Source organism: Sprattus sprattus (assembly GCF_963457725.1).
Source record: "Sprattus sprattus genome assembly, chromosome: 11".
NCBI classification, from domain to species: domain Eukaryota; kingdom Metazoa; phylum Chordata; class Actinopteri; order Clupeiformes; family Clupeidae; genus Sprattus; species Sprattus sprattus.
In genome coordinates this window covers 31,572,705-31,596,704 of record NC_137909.1, presented here as the reverse complement: position 1 = coordinate 31,596,704, position 24,000 = coordinate 31,572,705, and the positions used below count along the sequence as shown (strand labels likewise).

General features: G+C 46.5%; 3 protein-coding genes across 3 annotated transcripts in view; 2 read left to right on the top strand and 1 right to left on the bottom strand.

Moving 5' to 3' along the window:
* The first annotated feature begins 780 nt into the window (after positions 1–780).
* On the top strand, positions 781–4,490 carry tmem258 (transmembrane protein 258). The gene is made up of 4 exons (XM_080846937.1): positions 781–823; positions 2,030–2,139; positions 2,810–2,938; positions 4,348–4,490. The coding sequence occupies exons 1-3, from the start codon at positions 821–823 to the stop codon at positions 2,934–2,936; spliced, it is 240 nt and encodes a 79-aa protein (XP_080703063.1). The 5' UTR covers positions 781–820; the 3' UTR covers positions 2,937–2,938; positions 4,348–4,490.
* Positions 4,491–9,744: 5,254 nt separating this feature from the next.
* On the bottom strand, positions 9,745–14,898 carry tmem138 (transmembrane protein 138; the record flags this gene model as incomplete). The annotated part of the gene is made up of 4 exons (XM_080847340.1): positions 9,745–9,857; positions 11,604–11,679; positions 13,023–13,194; positions 14,771–14,898. 4 exons carry the CDS (start codon positions 14,896–14,898, stop codon positions 9,745–9,747), a joined length of 489 nt encoding a protein of 162 aa, XP_080703466.1.
* Positions 14,899–17,113: 2,215 nt separating this feature from the next.
* Positions 17,114–24,000, top strand: part of cracr2b (calcium release activated channel regulator 2B) — a 13,299-nt gene continuing 6,412 nt past the window's right edge. Inside the window, exons 1-3 of the mRNA XM_080848054.1 lie at positions 17,114–17,191; positions 22,986–23,263; positions 23,966–24,000. The exon at positions 23,966–24,000 is cut by the window's right edge and continues 77 nt beyond it. Of these exons, the coding sequence (XP_080704180.1) occupies positions 22,988–23,263; positions 23,966–24,000 (311 nt within the window). The 5' untranslated portion in view covers positions 17,114–17,191; positions 22,986–22,987. The remainder of the gene's footprint in view (positions 17,192–22,985; positions 23,264–23,965) is intronic.

Here is a 24,000-nt window from a genome sequence, read left to right as displayed (position 1 = left end):
TATTTTTGATTTTTTTTTTTAAATAATTTTTATGACTTTAATAGTTAAAATGGTGTACATTACATGTAGAAAGCTAGCTTCACTTGCTTAGCCATCCTCTTTGCTAGTGAGGCTAGTTTTTTGGCAAAAATGTCATTACCAGCACAGTCATTACCAGCACATTACAGCTTGTTGCTATAGGTTACGAAGTGATTTGTCATCACCGCAAGAAACTGTCATTACCAGAACTGTAATGTCATCACCATCACCATACCTATTTTTACCAATAAATTATGTATAAATTACAAAACATCCAACAATTATATATGTTGGACAGTCTAAATGATCACTGTATAAAAAAAGTTGAGACAAATGGCATTTACTTGGCATTTACTTGACTACTTGACTATATTCAATGATGTGATGGTAATGACACATTTACTTGACAACAAATCTGAAATTCCCTTATCTTTTGGTCCTAACCCAGCTCATAACGTTGCTTCTGACTAAAGGACTGATTATTTAATGTATACCATTAGTCAAATTTGGAATTTAAATTTTCATAATTTCAGCAACCCAATTTGGCCCTTAATCTGAGAAATATTTTTCAGTGTAGTTTTCCACCTCAAATATAATAATACAATATTTTGCTATTTATGAGGCAAATACTAAATAAAGGAGGGAGTTCAGGGAGAAACGCATAACTAAGCTATTCGTCTATGAAGAAGCCTTTCTGAAGTGATGAACAGACTTCAATTCCCATAATGCAATAAACATCCTCGTTTACTTCCGGACATACGTGGCTTTCTCTAGCACCGGCAGTAACACATCATCAGACAACATGGTAAGTAATTGTGTCACTAGCTAAGTGTATAAAACAAATATGTTAACATGTGCTTGTCTCGATGTTTGCTTAACTTAATGTTTGCGAATAGCATGTAAAAATACGCCCCACGCATTAGGTTTCTGCGACGTAGAGGTAACTACTACTAGTCGTAAGCAAGCGCGCTAGCTAGCAATTGCTGCTTAGCCAGCCTGAATTACACACTGTATGACTATTGGAGTATCAAGCTGTCCCACAAATTAAACGAGCTGTAATTCATAAACAATGTAATTTAGCAGCCGCACATACCTGAAAAAATGTAACCAATATATTTGTTAACCATTGTAGCTAAGTGCTAGCAAGAAAGCGTAGCTAACAGCTGATTGACGGCATTATTTGTAACTTGCATGCATTTAGCTGCGTCCACATGATGTTGGGTAAATACTTCAACATCTGTCTGCTATCTGAATGATCTGGAGGGAATGGTTCTGTGAATTATGGATAAAGGAAGATTAGCTAGAGTGGTCGCGACTTCAAGTCGAAAGCCATTATTGTAGCTTGTGGCCGATGACAGCTGAATTTGCACGATTCATTCGTACTGCTGTGGTAAAACCTCAACTCGGGTGCTCTGTGTCGTTGTGTGTTGTATGGCAGCCTATAGACCAGTGGTTCTTAACCTCTTTGGAGGTACTGAACCCTGCAAGCTTCATCAGTGCATTTGCCGAACCCTTCGTAATTTGAAAAATAAAATATGATTTCTTCAAAACTTGCGATGTATAAAAACGGCTCGACATTGCTAGTGTGAACCGGGCTATACTGTGTGTGTCTTGACCCCTGCCGAACCCCTGAGAGTGACGCAATGAACCCCTAGGGTTCGATCGAACCCAGGTTAAGAACCACTGCTATAGACGAATGTATAGTAGTTGACGCTCATCGCGACTATGCGTGACGTCCAGTGACGTGCGGTGAACTCAGTACGAGGGTAGGCACTGAGTTATGAAAGCCAGATCACCTTATTTATTGTTTAGGCTAATAGGCTACGTCACAACAGTAGGTACAAGTGTGGCACACAGGCACGGTCGATCGATATATTAAAAAAAAAATCCAATCACGATAACATATCGTGTGGCTTACTACTCTCAGTCTCGCACACGCACGCACACACCAGTTAATGTCCATCATCAGAATGCAACCATCTCTCACCTCTCCCCATCGCTTTTCTTGCAGGAGCTGGAAACGATGACGAGATACACGAGCCCGGTGAACCCGGCCGTGTTCCCGCACCTGACCGTGGTGCTGATGGCCATCGGGATGTTCTTCACAGCCTGGTTCTTTGTGTATCCTTTTTGCCTGGCCAGTTATTGACATACCAGATACTCGCAGTTCAGTCTGCACTGAAGGTGTTGTTGGAGTTTAACCGGCAGAGCACAACATTTCGCTTTCCAGTCCCAGGATGTTACAGTTGCCTTGAAACCATCCATAGACCCTTACTTTGCCTTAGTTCATGATTTTCAATGGTTTAAGTATGAGAGAACGAGATACAAAATTGAAGTACATTGTCCTTTTGGTATACAGAACGTGTTCTTTCGTCTGTAATTTACTAGCCTGATGTGTATGCTGTCAGTGTCTGTGAGGAACGTGCTGAAATGATTTGGAGTTTGTTTACTACCTGCCTCTGTCTGTTTTGGAAGTGAAGGGGATTCTGGCCACACATGAAGGGAAACATGCCAGAGGGTAGACATCAGGTCAATGCTCTGCCCATCTCTTCAGCTCATGATCTAACACACACACACACACACACACACACACTCACACACACACTCACACTCACACTCACACTCACACACACACACTCACTCACTCACTCTTTAACTCAAGGGATTCTGCCCACACATGAAGGGAAACATGCCAGAGGGTAGACATCAGGTCAATGCGGTGTCCATCTCTTCAGCTCATGATGTAAAACAAACAAACCCACACACACATTCTTAACTCAAGCCCTTTCAGATATGAGGTGACCTCGACTAAATACACACGGGACGTCTACAAGGAGCTGCTCATCTCGCTGGTGGCCTCGCTCTTCATGGGTTTCGGGGTCCTCTTCCTCTTACTGTGGGTCGGGATTTATGTCTGAAGGTGAGAAGGTGCTCTTCCTCTTGCTGTGGGTGGGGATTTATGTCTGAAGGTGAGGAGAAGGTGGACTACATTCATAAAAGACAGGACGTTCTTCCTTGATAGACAGGAAGTTTTTCCTCGATAGACAGGAAGTTCTTTCTCGATAGACAGGAGTTGAAGGGCAAGGGGTATAGAAACGAAATGCAACACACCTCAAACCTAGTATTGTAGTATATTCAGTATTGGCCATCATCTTCAGACCTTCTTCATTAGGAGTTCATAAAGCCAGATGTCTGAGTTATGGGCTCCATTGACTTTCATGCTCCACATTCCAATACCTGTTTAAACTGAGCTGAAGAATGCTGTGGAATAGCACGTGTCTGCTGTCATGAAGCTCACCCGTGAGTGTGTGTGTGAGTGTGTGTGTGTGTGTGTGTGTGTGTGTGTGTGTGTGTGTGAAGGATGCTGTGGAATAGCACGTGTCCGCTGTCATGAAGCTCACCCGTGAGTGTGTGTGTGAGTGTGTGTGTGTGTGTGTGTGTGTGTGTGTGTGTGTGTGTGTGAAGGATGCTGTGGAATAGCACGTGTCTGCTGTCATGAAGCTCACCCGTGAGTGTGTGTGTGTGTGAGTGTGTGTGTGTGAGTGTGTGTGTGTGTGTGTGTGTGTGTGAAGGATGCTGTGGAATAGCACGTGTCTGCTGTCATGAAGCTCACGTGTGAGTGTGTGAGTGTGTGTGTGTGTGTGTGGTGTGTGTGTGTGTGTGTGTGAAGGATGCTGTGGAATAGCACGTGTCCACTGTCATGAAGCTCACCCCTGTGTGTGTGTGTGTGTGTGTGTGTGTGTGTGTGTGTGTGTGTGTGTGTGTGTGTGTGTGTGTGTGTGTGTGTGTGTGTGTGTGTGTTTGTGTGTGAGAAGGATGCTGTGGAACGTGTATAGCACGTATCCGCTGTCATAAAGCTACTGGGCCAGAGTCTGAGCTGTGACGCCAGAGTAGGCTTGACCCGGAGAGAAGCTTGAATTGAGTTTACTTGTGCACTTTGTAGTCAAATTTGTGGATTGCAAAACTAAGTAAACTCCAGAACACAATCAAAACATGCCCTTTCCCTCCTTTTGTGTGTGTGTGTGTGTGTGTGTATGTATGTATGTATGTGTGTGTGTGTGTGTGTGTGTGTGTGTGTGTGTGGGGGGGGGGGGGGGGGGGGGGGGTTGGTGGTGCTAACCTGTCTCTCACTGCTCCTGTGTGTTCGTGTGTGTGTGTGTGTGTGTGTGTGCGTGCTAACCTGTCTCTCACTGCTCCTGTGTGTGTGTGTGTGTGTGTGTGTGTGTGTGTGTGTGTGTGTTCGCTAACCTCTCTCTCTCACTGTTCCCTTGTGTTGCTTTGTGATCCGTTCTGACCCCAATCCTCGGTGCTGTTGTGTTCCTGTTTCAGATTAAGCTCCAGTGAAAGAAGAAGTGTCCAGAAGAACATTCCTGCGGCTGAGAGGTCCTGGTCCCGGCGCCGACCAGCGCTCGTTCTGGGCTGTGCCACGCTGGGACACACCGGGCTCTGGGATGGACTTTGCACTTTGCACTGACACCGGGGGGGGGGGGGGGAGGAGGAGGGTCATACTGGGGGGGGGGGGGGGGGGGGGTTGGGGTTCTGACATCACCAATAAAGAAAAGATTTCATACAAAACACCTCAGAATCGCCTGCTGATTGGCTCAAAACACCTCAGAAACGCCTGCTGATTGGCTCAAAACACCTCAGAATCGCCTGCTGATTGGCTCAAAACACCTCAGAAACGCCTGCTGATTGGCTCAAAACACCTCAGAAACGCCTGCTGATTGGCTCAAAACACCACAGACCAGCTGCTGATTGGCTGCGGCCCTCATGCTACACTCCAGTTCATCTTAAGGGTTTCAGAGCATTAGCCACATTACGCTCAAATCCTCTAGTAATCAGCTGATTGGGCAATACCCGTTTGACCAGTACAGGAATTTGTAGACCACAATTTCTTTCTTTTTAGTAAGTACACACTCACACACACACACACACACACACACACACACACACACACACGATTCACATTTTGTGTATGCAGGTACAAAGAAAAAAATACAGTACTTTTCACTAGAGCTTTCACAAGATTTGTTTATTCCAGAAGAATTCAGATTTAGTTTGTTTTGTTTTGAACTCATTTGACCAAACCCACCTTAAACCAACCTAGCCTGTAGATCAGCAGTCGCGTGCGTGCGTACCGAGCCTGAGGAATGATGAAATGGAGCACATGTGATGCCTTCAGTACACATGTGATGCCTTCAGTACACATGTGATGCCTTCAGTACACATGTGATGCCTTCAGTACACATGTGATGCCTTCAGTACACACACACGCTATCACTCCTCCGTACTCTTGCAGCGGTACACACTGATGTGTCACACACACACACACACACACACACCCTAACCCAGCGGTACATACTGGTGGTGTGTCAGAGGAAGGTTCCAGTCCTGGTGTGTCATGTGAGCACCCATGAGTAGGCACCGGTCTAAGAGAGGGGGGTGAGGGTGGGGGGGGACCCAGCCTCAGTAATGTGATTTAGTGCCCCCTTCTGGGCAGCAGTGGGAGTGCGTGAGTCACTTCTGCGGCGGCTGGATTAGAGGTCCGCTCCAGACCTGACGAGAGAGTTGGTCAGGGCAGCGGAGTGCACTAGAGGGGTCACTAGAGGGGTCAGTGTGGCTAACATGGTCACATGGACATCGTCACTAGAGGGGTCACCTGGTCCCTGTGAGAGGGGTCACCCCCTGTGTGAGGCGTCACTAGAAGGGTCACCCCCTTCTCAGACACGCCTGAGTTAACTCCCCAGAGGGGGAGAAGTCAAGTCTGGGGCACACAGCTCAAATGGAGACCTAATGTGGCTATTGTTGAGAGTCAGTGTTGTGAAACTCATCAGAAAACACTCCAGTTACGTAGTCAGAGAGACACTCAAAGCGATTACTATGGTATTATATATATTATATGATTATTATATCCCTTTATGGATACGGAGTATAATGGGGAAGAAAAAGAAACAGTTCATCCAAGTATTTTGGACGTCTTTAGATTTTTATACTGTATTCGATTTCACATTTATCTTATTTAAGTGATTATCACTGGAATGTCACAGATTGAAGTGCAGCTCAACCTTCTCTCAATGCGGTGTACTGAAGATGGCCACTAGAGGGAGCTCCTCCACGTCCTCTGGGACGTGCTTTGGCATAAAATGATCCACCACATAGAAATCCCAACCATAGAACACATGGCGTCAGGAAAGTATGCATGTTGAACAGGAAAGAATGAAAAACATTTGTTTTGAAGAATCACACACATTTGTTAAGTTTAGATTTTTGTTGTCAGTTTTAGATGTGTTGACTAACATGTGGTGCTAGTGGACTCTGACCCGACATGGCTGTATGTCACCTGGCGCTGTGCGGTGGGGGTTGGGATCCACACACACAGACACAAACACACTCATACCTCCTTACAGGTTACAAACACACTCATACCTCCTCACACACACACTCATACCTCCTCACAGGTTACACACACACTCATACCTCCTCACAGGTTACAAACGCACTCATACCTCCTTACAGGTTACACACACACTCATACCTCCTCACAGGTTACACACACACTCATACCTCCTTACAGGTTACACACACACACTCATACCTCCTCACACACACACTCATACCTCCTCACAGGTTACACACACACTCATACCTCCTCACACGGACACACACACACTCATACCTCCTCACAGGTCCCTGGTATAGGGAGAAGAGTGTGTGTGTGACCGCCAGGGAGGACTGCCTATTTCTGGTGTGTATTCTGTTCTTAGAGCCTAAATCCCAATCCCAGATTAATGTGGGTTAAGAAAAGAGTGTGTGTGTGTGTGTGTGTGTGTGTGTGTTTGTGTTGGTTAAGAATAGAGCAGTCTGAGTGAGGGGGCGACGGCCTGACGAAGAGTTCAGACGGGGACAACCCTGAGATCTGCACGCTGCTCTGCACGCTCTGTAAGCTCAGGGGCCTGTGTCTGTCTCACACACACACACACACACACACACACACACACAGACACAGACACAGACACACACACACACAGACACAGACACAGACACAGACACAGACACAAACACACACACACTCTCTCAGACACACACACACACACACACAGACACACACCCACACACAGACACAGACACAAACACACACACTCTCTCAGACACACACACACACACCACAAGAGGCCACACCATCAGCTTTAGAGACTTTGACCTGTTCCATAGTAGCGGCCTCAAAGTTATTGTGCTAAATTCAGACCAAGATGAAGTAAGTGATTATCGCATCATAGACATAGACACACACACACACACACTCAGACACACACACACATTCACCAATTTAAAAAAGCTAAGTGTAAACAACAACAGAAACAGCCCCATCATCACAAACGTCAAATACATCAAGACATTTATTTGGACCTTTTTGAGGCAAGCACATGACGTCAGCACAAACCTGAAATATGAAAAGCAAGACACTAGACTGACAAGCTAAGCTCCACCCCCCTCAAAACTAGTGTCTGCACGCTTATCTTCCCCTCAAGAGGACGGAGAAGTTTATCTCTACTGATACGTTTATCTCCTAGAAGAGACAAGAGCCTGAATGGAGGTCAGTCGCCAGGCTATTGTTTATTACTATTTGTTTTTTTACTGTGCAAAACCGGTGCATAAGACACCATTCTGCAGGGTAGTGTAGTGTGGACCAGTGGGTGTAGTAGTGTAGTATGCAGGGTAGTGTAGTATGCAGGGTAGTGGCTGTCGGCGGAGGCACTTTGGGTCTATCTCGGCTATGGGTCGAGTGTTCGGAGACTAATATCTTGGCTATGGGTCGAGTGTTCGGAGACTAATATCTTGGCTATGGGTCGAGTGTTCGGAGACTAATATCTTGGCTATTGGTCGAGTGTTCGGAGACTAATATCTTGGCTATGGGTCGAGTGTTCGGAGACTAATATCTTGGCTATGGGTTGAGTGTTCGGAGACTAATATCTTGGCTATGGGTTGAGTGTTCGGAGACTAATATCTTGGCTATGGGTCGAGTGATCGGAGACTAATATCGCGGCTAGGGGTGGAGTGATCGGAGACTAATATCTTGGCTATGGGTCGAGTGTTCGGAGACTAATATCTTGGCTATGGGTCGAGTGATCGGAGACTAATATCGCGGCTAGGGGTGGAGTGTTTGGAGACTAATGGCTGAGAGGACGAGGCAGCAGTAACGCCCCCTGAAGGATGCATGTGTTTCCCACTGGGAATAAAAAAGGATCACAGACCAGAGGGGACTACCGATTTCTCTAAAGTTTCATATGCATGTAAAAAAAGAAAGTGGCACAACAATGATAAACACTAACCTATTGGGTGTAAGCTCCACCCCTTCTCATGTGGCCTGTGAGGACCAACCCTATTGGGTGTAACCTCCACCCCTGCTCATGTGACCTGTGAAGACCAACCCTATTGGGTGTAACCTCCACCCCTTCTCATGTGACCTGTGAGGACCAACCCTATTGGGTGTAACCTCCACCCCTGCTCATGTGACCTGTGAAGACCAACCCTATTGGGTGTAACCTCCACCCCTGCTCATGTGACCTGTGAGGACCAACCCTATTGGGTGTCACCTCCACCCCTTCTCATGTGACCTGTGAGGACCAACCCTTCTGGATCATTCTACAGCCTCTCGCTTCGGTGGCTTGCTTTGCAGTTTCAGTCAAAACCTCATCTTCAAAATAACTATAATCTACACTGGGTTTCATAGACAACAGCAACTATGGCATTCATCAGTCCAGACAGACACACATTAGAAAAGGCAGATCTATCTGTGTTCATACAAAACATTTTCTTCATTTATTAGTAGAATATTTGTTTTTACCAAAGTAGCATTGAACTTGCCTTTAGGCTACCTGTGTCTGTGACAGTAGTGACCGTATTGCTTTGAAATAAAAACACTGTGTGGATTAAATTACAAAGCTAGAATATCAGTCCTTTAGGTAAACATCATAGTTCATGTGTTGCAATATTGAGTCCCGACCTCTCTCTGGGCTTGTGACCTGCATGAGGTCTCATCTTCTCCACACAGTCATTCCTGCTGTAGTTCTCTATTCCAGCTTCGTCAGGGCAACAGAACCACTCGCTTTGCTCTTTGACTACAACTCCCAGACACACCAGCTCCAACAGGAAACTCCCACAATCCTCTGCATTTACTCCAGACATTCCAGCATCCCTCAAGGAACCTGCCTTCAGGCTAGACTCCTTATTGCCTTCTCACTGCAGCATTCATCAGTTCATCACTGTCTTCCCTCCTCTTTAGACGTCCATGATGTGTCCATCTTGGATCTGTAACACTGCAGCATCTGAGTCTCTTGCCTCTCCAGGTCCTCCATCTTGGATCTAAAACACTGCAGCATCCGAGTTCCTCTCCTCTCCAGGCCCTCCATCTTGGATCTAAAACACTGCAGCATCAGAGTCCCTCTCCTCTCTCCAGGTCCTCCATCTTGGATCTAAAACACTGCAGCATCAGAGTCCCTCTCCTCTCCAGGTCCTCCATCTTGGATCGACAACACTGCAGCATCCGAGTCCCTCTCCTCTCTCCAGGTCCTCCATCTTGGATCTGTAACGCTGCAGTAGCTGAGTCTCTCTCCTCTCTAGGTCCTCCATCTTGGATCGACAACACTGCAGCATCTGAGTGCCTCTCCTCTCCAGGCCCCCCCGTGTTGTGTCTGCGTGTGGTGGTGTGTGTGTGTTCTTCCGGGCTCACTGGCGGGCGCGAGCGAAGGCGTCCCGTAGCCAGGGAGAGTCCTCGTAAAGCCGGGGGTCCCCGAGGTACTCAGTGGTGCGCTTGTAGAAGTAGTAGTACAACACTGCAGCTGGAAACACACACACACACACACACACACACACACACACACACACACACACACAGTTCACAGCGTGAGATCATCTAACATCTAATAATAAACTACACAGTTCACAGGGTGAGATCATCTTTATCTTACATATATATATATATATATATATATATATATATATACAGTACTGTGCAAAAGTTTTAGGCAGGTGTGAAAAAATGCTGTAAACTAAGAATGCTTTCAAAAATGGAAGTGTTAACAGTTTATTTTCATCAATTCTTCATAAATTAACAAAATGCAGTGAAGGAACAGAAGAAAATTCTAAATTAAATCAATATTTGGTGTGACCACCCTTTGCCTTCAAAATAGCATCAATTCTTCCAGATACACTTGCGCAGTTTTTGAAGGAACACGGCTGGTAAATTGTTCCAAACATCTTAGAGAACTAACCACAGATCTTCTGTGGATGTAGGCTTCCTAAAATTCTTCTGTCTCTTCATGTAAACCCAGACAGACTCGATGATGTAGAGATTAGGGCTCTGTGGGGGTCATACCATCACTTGCAGGACTTTCTGTTCTTCTTTAAGCTGAAGATAGTTGTTAATGACATTGGCTGTATGTTTGGGGTTATGTTCCTGCTGCAGAATACATTTGGTGCCAATCATACGCCTCCCTGATGGTATTGCATGATGGATTAGTATCTGCCTGTATTTCTCAGCATTGAGGACACCATTCATCCTGACCAAATCTCCAACTCCACTTGCAGAAATGCAGCCCCAAACTGGAAAGGAACCTCTACCATGCTTCACTGTTGCCTGCAGACTCTCATTATTGTACCTCTCTCCAGCCTCCAGCGAACAAACTGCCTCCTTCTACAGCCAAATATTTCTAATTTTGACTCATCAGTCCAGAGCACCTTCTGCCATGTTTCTGCACCCTAGTTTCTATGTTTACGTGCTTAGTTCAGTCACTTGGCCTTGTTTCCTTGTCGGGGTAGAGCTTTTTGGCTGCAACTCTTCCATGAAGACCACTTCTGGCCAGACTTCCCCGGACAGTAAATGTCTGTACCTGGGTACCACTGGTTTCTGCCAGTTCTGAGCTGATGCCACTGCTTGAAATCTTCCGATTTCGAAGGTAAATAAGCTTGATGTGTTTTTCATCAGCTGCATTAAGTTTCCTTGGCTGACCACTGCGTCTACGATCCTCAACGTCTTCTTCAAAAGAGCTGGAACTGCACATTTTGAAACCCCTGTCTGCTTTGAAATCTTTGTCTGGGAGAGACCCTGCTGATGCAGTATAACTACGTTGTGTCTTGTTGCTGTGCTCAGTCTTACCATGTAAATGGATAAAAAATAAACATTTATTGTTTACATTTTTCAAAGCATTCTTAGTTCATAGCATTTTTTCACACCTGCCTAAAACTTTTGCACAGTACTGTATATATATATGTATATAATATATACACAGGGTAATATCTTTATCTTTCATATCTAATAATATACACACATGGTACTCTGATCCTTGTGTACATATTAAAAAGAACATAAAAGGAGTCAATATGAACTTGTGTTGCCTGAACAATCTTGTCAGCTTTACCATGACTACATGACTACATGACTACTATTAGATACGGAAACATGCGCTGAAGCTCTGAGTGTCTGTGTGTCTCTGTTTACCACCTGTCACAGTGTTTCTAGGAAGCAAGGATCCGGGAGGGGGAGCGGGAGGGGAAGGGGGGCGGGGTAGTTATAAAAGCCTGTTTACCGAGTCGCTGGAAGACAAAGAGGACTTGGAGGCCGTCCGTCCAAACAAAGCGGTTGGACTCCATCCACCTGAGGTTCTAAACAGAGCCAAAGAGGGGGGTGTTACCAGAGGCTTAAACCCTCACACACACCTCACACACACCTCACACACACCTCACGCTCCAGGCATCTTACAAACCTCACACACCACACACCTCACGCTCCAGGCATCTTACACACCTCACGCTCCAGGCATCTTACACACGGCAAGAGCACCACTCTCTGTTATACAAGCCAATTCCACAAAAATTAAAAAAAAAAATAATAATATAGCGCCATAAGAAATGAATGATGGATTGGGAAGTCAGGGATATGTTTGGAATACTGTGATGATGATGGAGAGTGAGCGTGTGTGTGTGTGTGTGTGTGTGTGTGTGTGTGTGTCTGTGTGTGTGTGTGTGTGTCCTACCATCATCCAGCAGTGCAGGCAGATGCTGAGTGTGAGGTAGAGGGCTGACAGCATAAGCAGGGCTCTGAAGCGTGTGTGTGTGTGTGTGTGTTTGTGTGTGTGTGTGTGTGTGTGTGTGTGTGTGTGTGTCGTACCATCATCCAGCAGTGCAGACAGATGCTGAGCGTGAGGTAGAGGGCTGACAGCATGAGCAGGGCTCTGAAGCGTGTGTGTGTGTGTGTGTGTGTGTGTGTGTGTGTGTCTCTCTCTCACCATCATCCAGCAGTGCAGGCAGATGCTGAGCGTGAGGTAGAGGGCTGACAGCATGAGCAGGGCTCTGAAGCGTGTGTGTGTGTGTGTGTGTGTGTGTGTGTGTGTGTGTGTGTGTGTGTGTGTGTGTGTGTGTGTGTGTGTCCTACCATCATCCAGCAGTGCAGGCAGATGCTGAGCGTGAGGTAGAGGGCTGACAGCATGAGCAGTGCTCTGAAGCGTGTGTGTGTGTGTGTGTGTGTGTGTGTGTGTGTGTGTGTGTGTGTGTGTGTGTGTGTGTGTGTCGTACCATCATCCAGCAGTGCAGGCAGATGCTGAGCGTGAGGTAGAGGGCTGACAGCATGAGCAGCGCTCTGAAGCGTGTGTGTGTGTGTGTGTGTGTGTGTGTGTGTGTGTGTGTGTGTGTGTGTGTGTGTGTGTCGTACCATCATCCAGCAGTGCAGGCAGTTGCTGAGCGTGAGGTAGAGGGCTGACAGCATGAGCAGGGCTCTGAAGCGTGTGTGTGTGTGTGTGTGTGTGTGTGTGTGTGTGTGTGTGTCTCTCACCATCATCCAGCAGTGCAGGCAGATGCTGAGCGTGAGGTAGAGGGCTGACAGCATGAGCAGGGCTCTGAAGCGTGTGTGTGTGTGTGTGTGTGTGTGTGTGTGTGTGTGTGTGTGTGTGTGTGTGTGTGTGTGTGTGTGTGTGTGTGTGTGTGTGTGTGTGTGTCTCTCTCTCTCTCACCATCATCCAGCAGTGCAGGCAGATGCTGAGCGTGAGGTAGAGGGCCGACAGCATGAGCAGGGCTCTGAAGCGCTCGAGCAGCAGAGACACCAGCCCCACCTGGAACACGTACGTGTTGAACATCATCAGCAGGATGATGATCACATTGAACAGGATGGATATGTCCTGGATACTAGAGAGAGAGAGAGAGAGAGAGAGAGAGAGAGAGAAAGAGAGGGAGAGAGAGAGAGGGAGGTAGAGAGAGAAGAAATTAATGATGGATTGGGAAGTCAGGGATATGGAATACTGTAACACACAAACACAAACACAAAATGAATTCACTGTAGCTGATGCAAATTCATTTGAGATTAATTCAAGTGAAGGTACCCTCAAACACACACACACACACACACAAACACACAGACTCCTGAGGGTGAATATGATTTTAAGACTCTGAGGTGAATATGAGCTTAAGATTCCTGAGGTGAATATGAGTTTAAGACTCCTGAGGTGAATATGAGTTTAAGACTCCTGAGGTGAATATGAGTTTAAGACTCCTGAGGTGAATATGAGTTTAAGACTCCATATACCTTGGGTGGGTGGGTCTTATTGTGGGTAGGGGTATAATAATTAGATTTGTGATGTGTAATTGTATAATTGTATTGATTACCCAAAAAACACCAATAAAAAGAGTTAAACATAAGACTCCATATACCTGAGGAGAATATGAGTTTAAGACTTCAAATACCTGAGGTGAATATGAGTTTAAGACTTCAAATACCTGAGGTGAATATGAGTTTAAGACTTCAAATACCTGAGGAGAATATGAGACTCCAGCCTTTTATGACAGAGCCAAGGGGGTGTGTACACAGAGGGCAAGGAGCTCACACGACAGGAAGACAAACAAACACTTGATAGTTACGGCAAATAAACACAGAACAGAAATATGAGCTGCTGTATACAGTGGAATAGGCCCTAACGCATGCTCTGACTGCACCTGACGCAGACACACACACACACACATTAACACACTCATGCATGCTCTGACTGCACCTGGCGCACACAGACACACACACATTAACACACTCATGCATGCTCTGACTGCACCTGGCGCACACAGACACACACACACACATTAACACACTCACGCATGCTCTGACTGCACCTGACGCATGCTCCAACTGCACCTTACACACACACAGACACACACAGACACACACACATAAACACATACTCATGCATGCTTGGCTGCAGGTGACGCATGCTCTGACTGCATCTGACGCACGCACACACACACACACACACACACAAAGCCACTTACTCACGCATGCTCTGACGCCACGTGACACATGCACTGAATGCATCTGTCGCATGCGCTGACTGCAAAAAGCACACAATCTCTCCTCTTTTCTCATTCTGTCACTCTCCCTCGTTCCCTCCCTCCGTCCTTCTCCTCTCCTCTTCGTCTCACCCTCTTCCTCCCCACATCACTCACACTCTCCCTCGTTCCCTCCCTCCGTCCTTCTCTTCTCTTCTCTTCTCCGTCTCAACTAACATCATTACTTTCTCTTCTAAACTTCCTAACATCTCAGTCCCCCCATTCAAGTTTTCCTTCCACATCTCTCCCCCAGCCCACTCCATCTCTCATCCAACATGTGTCTGTTTCTCACTCTGCACATCTCTGTTTCTCTCTCCTCCCATTTAGATTTAGATTTAACCAAATATGGTCCTTCCCATCTTTTCAAAATCTTCCTCCCCCCTTCACTCACATGAAGAGCACCAGCTGGATCACGGGCGCGGCCCTCAGCAGCTCGCTGAAGGAGTTCACGAACAGGTCGTAGGTCAGCAGGGCCAGCTGGATCAGCAGCACCAGCGAGTAGTTGTTGGTCTGGAGCATCTCAGGGGCCGGGCTGGACCAACAGACCCAGGGAAGGCTGCCCTTGCTGGGGCTACAGGGTAAGGCTTAGCCCCCCCCGGGGGCCTGGTTCCTCCAGGTCAGTCCTCAGCGATGAACAGGAGCTGTTGTTCCCCTTAAGGGCTACATGCCGTCACCATATCAGGGGAGCTTGAGCTTCTTTTCTTGTCCAAACTAGTAAAACATTTCCTCAAATACTAGTTCAGGAAACAATCATTAAATTTAAGAAGGAAGTGTCACAGACCGTGTCACTGAAAAACACCTCCAGGTGACGGATGGACAACTTTGTCAAGTCCAACGCGGTCTTAGACTAACTTAGACTTAATGGGTTCAAGTCAATATTATTGAAATAGAGCTGCTCTTCCCATATTCCGATACACAGCCTTGGACTTGGGCATCCTGACGGACGAGTTCACGAAGGAGCCTACGTCCAGAACTTGTCCATCTCTGGGTGTTTGAGTACGACGGTTGAGTCACACACAGATCCCCACTGGTGTTGTGTTAAATGTTAGCCATCATCCGAGGGATCTCAAGACACTCATCATGACCTGTTGAGACAGAGACAAGGTAAAAAACAAATCATTCATAACGGTCATTCTGCTAAAAAAAAAAACCACTCACACTAGCTGAAGCTACATCAACACTCAAGTCATTCAGAAGAGAACTTGAAGTTACGCACTGTCACAACAAGCTCTATCCAATATCCTCCATAGCCTGGTTATCTTCTCTCTGTTGGTGTCTTTCCTTCAGTGTGCTTATATTTTTCAGTTGACTTGTTTGCTTGCCTTTTGTAAAGCGTCTTTGGGTATTAGTAAATAGGGTTAGCGCTATACATTTTTAAATTACTATTATTATTATTATATCGGCACCTACTGGCGCATTGGTCCATGCCCCGGTCCCGGTCCCTGTCTGCGGGGCGCCTGGCTAAGAGGCTGCTGAGGTAATGTTAGTCACACCTGGACCTCTGGCTGAATGTTACTCAAGGTGTTATGCGCTAAAGCTGTTACACGAACAGGCGGAGGTCATCAGAGGTAGCCGGGATTAAAGTTTAATTTCACAGAGTGAGGAGATTTCTTCAATCTGCAGTTAATCTCACCGCGGCGCCAATCGTCACTATTTCTCTGATCAGCAACACATTGGTGAGACACTGCACACGCCGCTGATTGATGGACTTGAACTTCACCAGACGAAATTCTACATTGATCCTCCGATTTCCCGTTACGTCTGGCAAAGCCACAACCAAGCCACCTGTTGACTTCCAATGACGCTGTTGGCATGGTATTAGGATAGTACGCACATGGCGACGGGGGGATTAACTAACGTTAGCAAACTAGCTCCTGCCCCACGGCGTTATCTAGCTAGCTACCTTATCTACTTAAACTAGGTAACGCCAGAAGTAAATGTTAGAAACACATGAACAAACACATGGATATGGAGCCACGCTTTCATCGGTGTAAAGGTGGATAGCCAGCTCACGCCAATACAATAACTATCTAGATAACCATCTACCTTGGAAATTAATCAACTTGAAAATTACTATTACTGTGACACTGGTAATCTTGAGTGAATGTATCGATAATATCGCTGACTTACTTACTTGACGGCTGGGGGCCTTAGGTTACACAAACAGTTTTCTTCATCAAGCAAAACTATAAGACAATCACAGCAGTAAGAAAAGTTAACGGTAGCCGCTGATGCGGCTGTTGAGTTGGCTGCCTAATTTAACTTAGCTTAAATGGCTAACGTACCCTACCTTGTCTAACGTTAGTGATCGCTTTGGACGCAGGTATCAATATAATTCCATAATATTTTTGGAACACTAAAACGAAAGTTGTGTTTACAAACAGTCTGAAAAGATCCAGTTACCTTGTGCAAGTTATATGAAGCCAATCCCTCAATGCAGCCAGTTGACAACAACTCTCATGCTTCCTACGATAGGAGGACTCTTCCCAGGTTTCCCATAGCAACTCCACCAGATCGCGTTCACCGTAAACCTTAGACAAATCTTGCCATAACACATGCACGAGGTGGAGATTTTACGAGAAACACAATTCAATATTATAGCTATTAAAATTATGTTAGCTATCAATGTATAAAATATCACAAAAAAACAATTGTTAAAGACAGATTATACATTTTAAAGGCGGCATATGCATTGGTCTTTACGGTAGAAAGACTCTATTTATTGCCATCTAGTGGAATGAGTTGAACGGGCGCGTGTAAACACCTGTTTAGAAGGCGAGAGTGTTGACGACCGAATTCCACCACCAGACAGGTGAGAGACTTTTAGTAATATTTTGTAAGTTGTAGCCAGCTGGAATTAGACAGAAATAAAACATGGTTATTGCGAGAGGTTAAAGCAACATATGGTAGGCTATGGGAATGTGTTCGTACTAGGCTATAGCCTTCCTGAAAAATGCCCTTTAATCAATAATGAATAGAGCAGGGGTCTATCGAATTCACATTGCCGAAGTTATAAGACCAGACCTACACTAGATAATACACTAAGCTCACTTAGCCTGTGGAGAAATGGCAATTCACTTGCTAGTTAAGTGAAATAAAGCGATTGTATTTGTGAACTTAAAGAACATGACTAGAGAAATGTCACCTATATTGCCTTGAGTAGCCTATGACAGTTAGCGTGCAAAATAGGCTACCCCGCAGCGGCCAGTTACAGTAGCCTATAAATCGATAACCTGGGAGTTCAATGGAAGTTGTAACCGTGGACTTATCTCTGTCCTGTTTAAACGCTAGGGTTGCGACTGGAAGCAGAGAGGTAATAAAGTGGTTGTGATTTATGCCCTATTTGCGGATTAAAACGTATCCAGTATCCATACGCCTTGACTTTAAAACATGTTGCCATGGTGCGATTAATCTCGTAGCCTACGACTGTGTTATCACTCCGCTGACTTCCTTGAGGTAGACCAAAAACCTACTTGAAGTTCCGGAATAGTGTGATGCATTTTTTGTTCATGGTCCCTCTCTAGGCTGATATATGGCTGATGCGTACAGTATACTGCCTTATCGTTGGGGAGTTTCCAAGGACACGGGCAAACAGGTTTACACAAAAACTGCAGATGACTATTGACACAGAAACTCTCATATATTAGGTGGAACACCTAAATGGAAACAGGTTGTGACCTCGGAGTAAACCTGTGTAGGCCTACCCTGGAATACTGAAAGGGTCGAAACAGATGGCCATCTGGTGTGGTTTTCCCATGGCTGGCGGTGTTCACTTTCACAGGCTTATGTATTCAAATGAATGGTGTCCATGAACATGTTTAACGCACAGACCCTTCGGGATGTTTACACACATGTTGTTGTGTATTTATAATATCAACAAATAATGACAATTAGACTTGAATTGCATCTAAGAGGCACAATTCTACAGGCTACTTTGGGAATGCCCAAGATGTTATCCACCTCATTTCTGTTCATATCTGACTCCTCCGTCTGCAGGCACTGCTTGTGAGAGTGCCTTATCACTTATGAGAGCACAGGTGAAAAAAACATGATGGGTCTCAGTGTCTGTCAAGAATGTTAAGTGTCAAGAAGTGTGTGTGTGTGTGTGTGTGTGTGTGTGTGTGTGTGTGTGTGTGTGTGTGTGTGTGTGTGTGTGTGTGTGTGTGTGTGTGTGTGTGTGTGTGTGTGTGTGTGTGGTGACGTGTGCTGATTACTGAAGACAGTGGGATCTTTTTTGTGGCTTTGACAGTGCTGTTTAGGATTTACCTGCCGTCTCCTCTCAGCTTCACACCTGTCTGTCTGTCTGTCTGTCTGTCTGTCTGCAGTCTTACTCTACACGTCTGTCTGTCTGTCTGTCTGTCTGTCTGTCTGTCTGTCTGTCTGTCTGTCTGTCTGTCTGTCTGTCTGTCCGTCTGTCCGTCTGTCCGTCCCTCTGCCTGCCTGCCTGTCTGTCTGTCTGCAGTCTTACTCTACATGTCTGTCTGCCTGTCTGTCTGTGTGTCTGTGTGTCTGTGTGTCTGTGTCCCTGCCTGCCTGCCTGCCTGCCTGCCTGTCCGTCTGTCTGCCTGCCTGTCTGTCTGTCTGTCTGTCTGTCTGTCTGTCTGTCAGCAGTGGGGCTGTTGAGTGCTGTGATCGCTGTGGTTACTTCAATGCAAATGATGGCAAACGCTTTATTTGCATAACACTCCTCCCGTGCCTGGATGGAATCACATGGCAGCAGGTCATCCTGTTCCTTTGTCTTCACATCCTGAAGGGAGAGAGGAGGGGAAGGAGGGGGTAAGGGGGGGAAACCAACAGATCTAGACAATATAAAGAGGGAAAATATGTGCAAATGTGTTTGTTTACTATGATTCATCCTGTAAACATACTTGTTTACTATATAAGCCAGAATGTAAATCAGGTGAATAATATATAAACTTGTCAAAAAAAAGTTTGACAATGTGTGTTTAGTCGTTTATTTCTCTGTTGTTACAATGCTAACTGGTGTATTTTATATAGTTGGAAAGCCTTTATATTAACCTTTCCAATGGTGTCCGACTTGTTAGGATCATGCATTTGTGGGATGAGCTGCACAGCTGATTATATGTGCAGCGCCCAGGTAAAGTTTGCCAGAGTTCTCCTATTTTCCTCTTTTCCTCCTATTCACACTTGTGTTGAGTTGTTTGGTGGATTTGACAAACTCTTACTCCATAATTGACTTGGTCCAGTGTGAAATCTCACTGTCCCTCATGTGCACCTCAGTATGTTGTGTGAGTTATTAGACCTGTTTGTCTTGTTAGTGCATAACGGACATTTCATTGGAATGTAATAACTAACAAAGTCTGGGGCTGCTGCACACAGATACCTCATTAATGACTTACCCACAGGCTGTGTGTGTGTGTGCATTTGAGCGGAAGGGCATTGGATGGGTTGTTCTTGCGAAATGAATGTGTTTTCTTAACCCGAAGCCGCTACATTAAAAGGGCACTGTGGCTCAATGTCAAAGGTTTTGAGTCAGCTTTACAGGTGACTCCAAACCCAGAGGAACCCCCGTAGAGCCTTAGCGCAGGCTAGTGCTAATGGCCCTGTGTGGCACCTCTTAGCATTAGCGAAGGCTTGTGCTAATGGCCCTGTGTGGCACCTCTTAGCATTAGCGGAGGCTAGGCTTGTGCTAATGGCCCTGTGTGGCACCTCTTAGCATTAGCGCAGGCTAGTGCTAATGGCCCTGTGTGGTACCTCTTAGCATTAGCGCAGGCTAGTGCTAATGGCCCTGTGTGGCACCTCTTAGCATTAGCGAAGGCTTGTGTTGGTGGCCCTGTGTGGCACATGTTAGCATTAGCGAAGGCTAGGCTTGTGCTAGTGGCCCTGTGTGGCACCTCTTAGCATTAGCGGAGGCTAGGCTTGTGCTAGTGGCCCTGTGTGGCACCTCTTAGCATTAGCGAAGGCTAGGCTTGTGTTAATGGTCCTGTGTGGCATTCTTAGCATTAGCGAAGGCTTGTGCTAATGGCCCTGTGTGGCACCTCTTAGCATTAGCGAAGGCTAGGCTTGTGTTGGTGGCCCTGTGTGGCACCTCTTAGCATTAGCGAAGGCTAGGCTTGTGTTGGTGGCCCTGTGTGGCACATGTTAGCATTAGCGAAGGCTAGGCTTGTGTTAGTGGCCCTGTGTGGCACCTCTTAGCATTAGCGGAGGCTAGGCTTGTGCTAGTGGCCCTGTGTGGCACCTCTTAGCATTAGCGAAGGCTAGGCTTGTGTTAATGGTCCTGTGTGGCACCTCTTAGCATTAGTGGAGGCTAGGCTTGTGCTAGTGGCCCTGTGTGGCACCTCTTAGCATTAGTGAAGGCTTGTGCTAGTGGCCCTGTGGGGCACCTCTTAGCATTAGCGAAGGCTTGTGCTAGTGGCCCTGTGTGGCACCTCTTAGCATTAGTGAAGGCTTGTGTTGGTGGCCCTGTGTGGCACATGTTAGCATTAGCGAAGGCTAGGCTTGTGCTTGTGGCCCTGTGTGGCACCTCTTAGCATTAGCGAAGGCTAGGCTTGTGCTTGTGGCCCTGTGTGGCACCTCTTAGCATTAGCGAAGGCTAGGCTTGTGCTTGTGGCCCTGTGTGGCACCTCTTAGCATTAGCGGAGGCTAGGCTAGTGCTAATGGCCCTGTCGTGATCCTGTGAGAAGTGTGCTCTGTGAAAGTCACCTGACTGCAGTTTGGTGATGCGAGCATGGTTAACGTTTGTTTGATAAGGGTGGAACTACAGCCAGCTTGCCACCTGACACAAATACACACACACACACACACACACACACACACAGTGCAAACACAACTACTGAAAGCACTTGAGGTGTGTGTAAACGGCCTTCATAAACCATCTCAGAGACACCGGATCCCATGTTTATTGGTGGCAACACCTTAATCACCGGAGCTGTTTGGTTAAGACTGTTTTGTCTCTACATTTACCTAGGGTTACTAATTTTGAGTTTGAGAAAAAGAGGACACTTCGTTGCGGTGGAGGGGATGTGGTAGTGTATAGCATACAGATGACATGCAACGAATGTGCTGTTGTAAACAATGCAACTACTCACTAGTTTACAACAGCACATGGCATTTGTGTAATGTGCTGTTGTAAACGATGCAATGAGTCACAAGTTGCATGGCAAGACCATTTTGGAATCCCTGCCGGACGCATTTGTGTCTGTCAACTGTGTCTGTGTCTGTCTGTTTAGGGTGTCTGAGACATTACAATCTAAAGTCTGTGCCTGTGTCTATTTCTGTGTCTGTCTGTCTGTCTGTCATCTGTGTCTGTCTGTCTGTCTGCCTGTCTGTGTCTGCCTGTCTGTCTGTCTGTCTGCTAGATGACCAGTAATCAGTGGCCTATGCCGACACAGATGAGTTCTATTAGCTATAAAACAGGCAATCATAAACAGTGAGATCCTATGACGAGCTGTTACACACACACACATACACACACACACACACACTGACGAGCTGTTACAAACAGACACAAATAGAAACACACACACTGACGAGCTGTTACACACAGACACAAATATAAACACACACACTGACGAGCTGTTACAAACAGACACAAATATAAACACACACACTGACGAGCTGTTACAAACAGACACAAATATAAACACACACACACATTTTTTTCTTTTAGTTTTTCATGAGCACTTTACTTAAATGTACCTCTGTAGAAAAGGTACACAAGCTCAGGAAACGCAAACTGAAGTTCTTATTGATGAATTATTAAGTTGTCCATAGGACTACTAGGTGTCTAAGGAGCGGACGAGGTCAGTTGGCTTGCCTGAAGGAGTCGCTGACCTCTGTAGATCAGTTTCTATTTAACTTTTTTCTCATTTTCCGCTCTGTTTGCAAAGCTGATATTATGGTTTTCCATTACCAATCACTTATTAACAGCAGCAGGTGAGGTGCTTAATGTTTACAGACAGGAAGGCAACTTATGTGGCTGGAAGTGTCTCACTCCAATTCTTATTTTGTGTTGTATTCGTCACATTGAAGGCCATAGATGAAGCTCATTTTGTGTTGTATGCGTCACATTTAAGGCCATGAATGAAGGTTATTTTGCGTTGTATTCATCACATTGAAGGCCATGGATGAAGGTCATTTTGTGTTGTATTCGTCACATTGAAGGCCATGGATGAAGCTCATTTTGCGTTGTATTCATCACATTGAAGGCCATGGGTGAAGGTGGGGCTGCTAGTCTCATACATGAAGAGAAATCCCACGGAAATGATGCTGAGTTGAGAAAACATCAACAGATGGTGAACATGGAAAATGTTTAACAACATGTATCTCTTTCCACCATTCCCTCCTCCTCTCTCTCTCTCCCTCCTTCTCTCTTTCCCTCTCTCTCTTCCTCCCTCCCTCTTTCTCTCCACCTCCCTCCCCCTCTCTCTCCCTCCACCTCTCTCTCTCCCTCAACCTCTCTCCCTCGAACCTCCCTTTCTCCCTCCACCCTATTTATCTCTCTCCCTCTCTCTCCCTTCCTCTCTTTCTTTCTCTCTCTCTCTCTCTCTCTCTCTTTCTCTATCTCTCTCTTTCCCTCTCCCTCCACCTCTTTTCCTTTCTCTCTCTCCCCCTCTCTCTCTCTCTCTCTCTCTCTCTTCCTCCAGTGATGTCGGCCTGGTTGGGGGATGGTGAGGTCCTTGAGGGGGAGGGCAGTGGCATGAGCAGCCCCCGCCCCACCCGTAGCCCCCGTCTGAGGGGCAGAGGAAGCAGCAGCAGCAGCAGCCCTGGCAGCAGCCCATGGGGGCGAGGGGGTTTGGCGACCCCTAGTGGTCTGGATGCCCTGTCTCTCAGCGGGCACCAGGAGGGCATGGGCAAGGCCAAAGAGCTGTTTGAGCTGTGTGACAAAGAGGCCAAGGGCTTCATCACCAAACGAGACATGCAGGTGGGCACACACACACACACACACACACACACACACACACTCTCACTCACTCACTCACTCACACGCTCACACACGCTCACGCTCACACCTACATGCTCACGCTCACACACACACACTCACACACAGACACACTCACTCACACACACACACACACACGCTCACACACGCTCACGCACTCGCACTCGCACTCGCACTCGCACTCGCACTCGCACTCGCACTCGCACTCGCACTCGCACTCGCACTCACACTCGCACTCACACTCACACTCACACTCACACTCACACTCACTGAGGCCCTGTAGCTTAAATCATTTTAGTGTGGGGGTGAAGTGCATGATTGTTTGGCGTGCACCACCCACGCAGTGTGTAGCGTGTGCAGTTTTAGAGGCAAACACAACATGTCCAAACATGCCAAACCTTTTGGATATCCTAATCTCATCTCGTACACACTCACTCACTCGTTCACTCACTCGTTCACACACTCACACACTCACACACTCACACACTCACACACTCACACACTCACACACTCACTCACTCACACACTCACTCACTCACTCACTCACTCACTCACTCACTCACTCACTCACTCACTCACTCACTCACTCACTCACTCACTCACTCACTCACTCACTCACTCACTCACTCACTCACTCACTCACTCACTCACTCACTCACTCTCCCCTGCTCTCTCCCCTCCCAGCGGTTGCAGGCAGAGTTGCCATTGTCGTCCGACCA

Coding starts and splice junctions, on each gene's coding strand:
- tmem258 (XM_080846937.1), top strand. Junction 2,140..2,809: donor TTCACAGCCTGGTTCTTTGT/GTATCCTTTTTG, acceptor AAGCCCTTTCAG/ATATGAGGTGACCTCGACTA.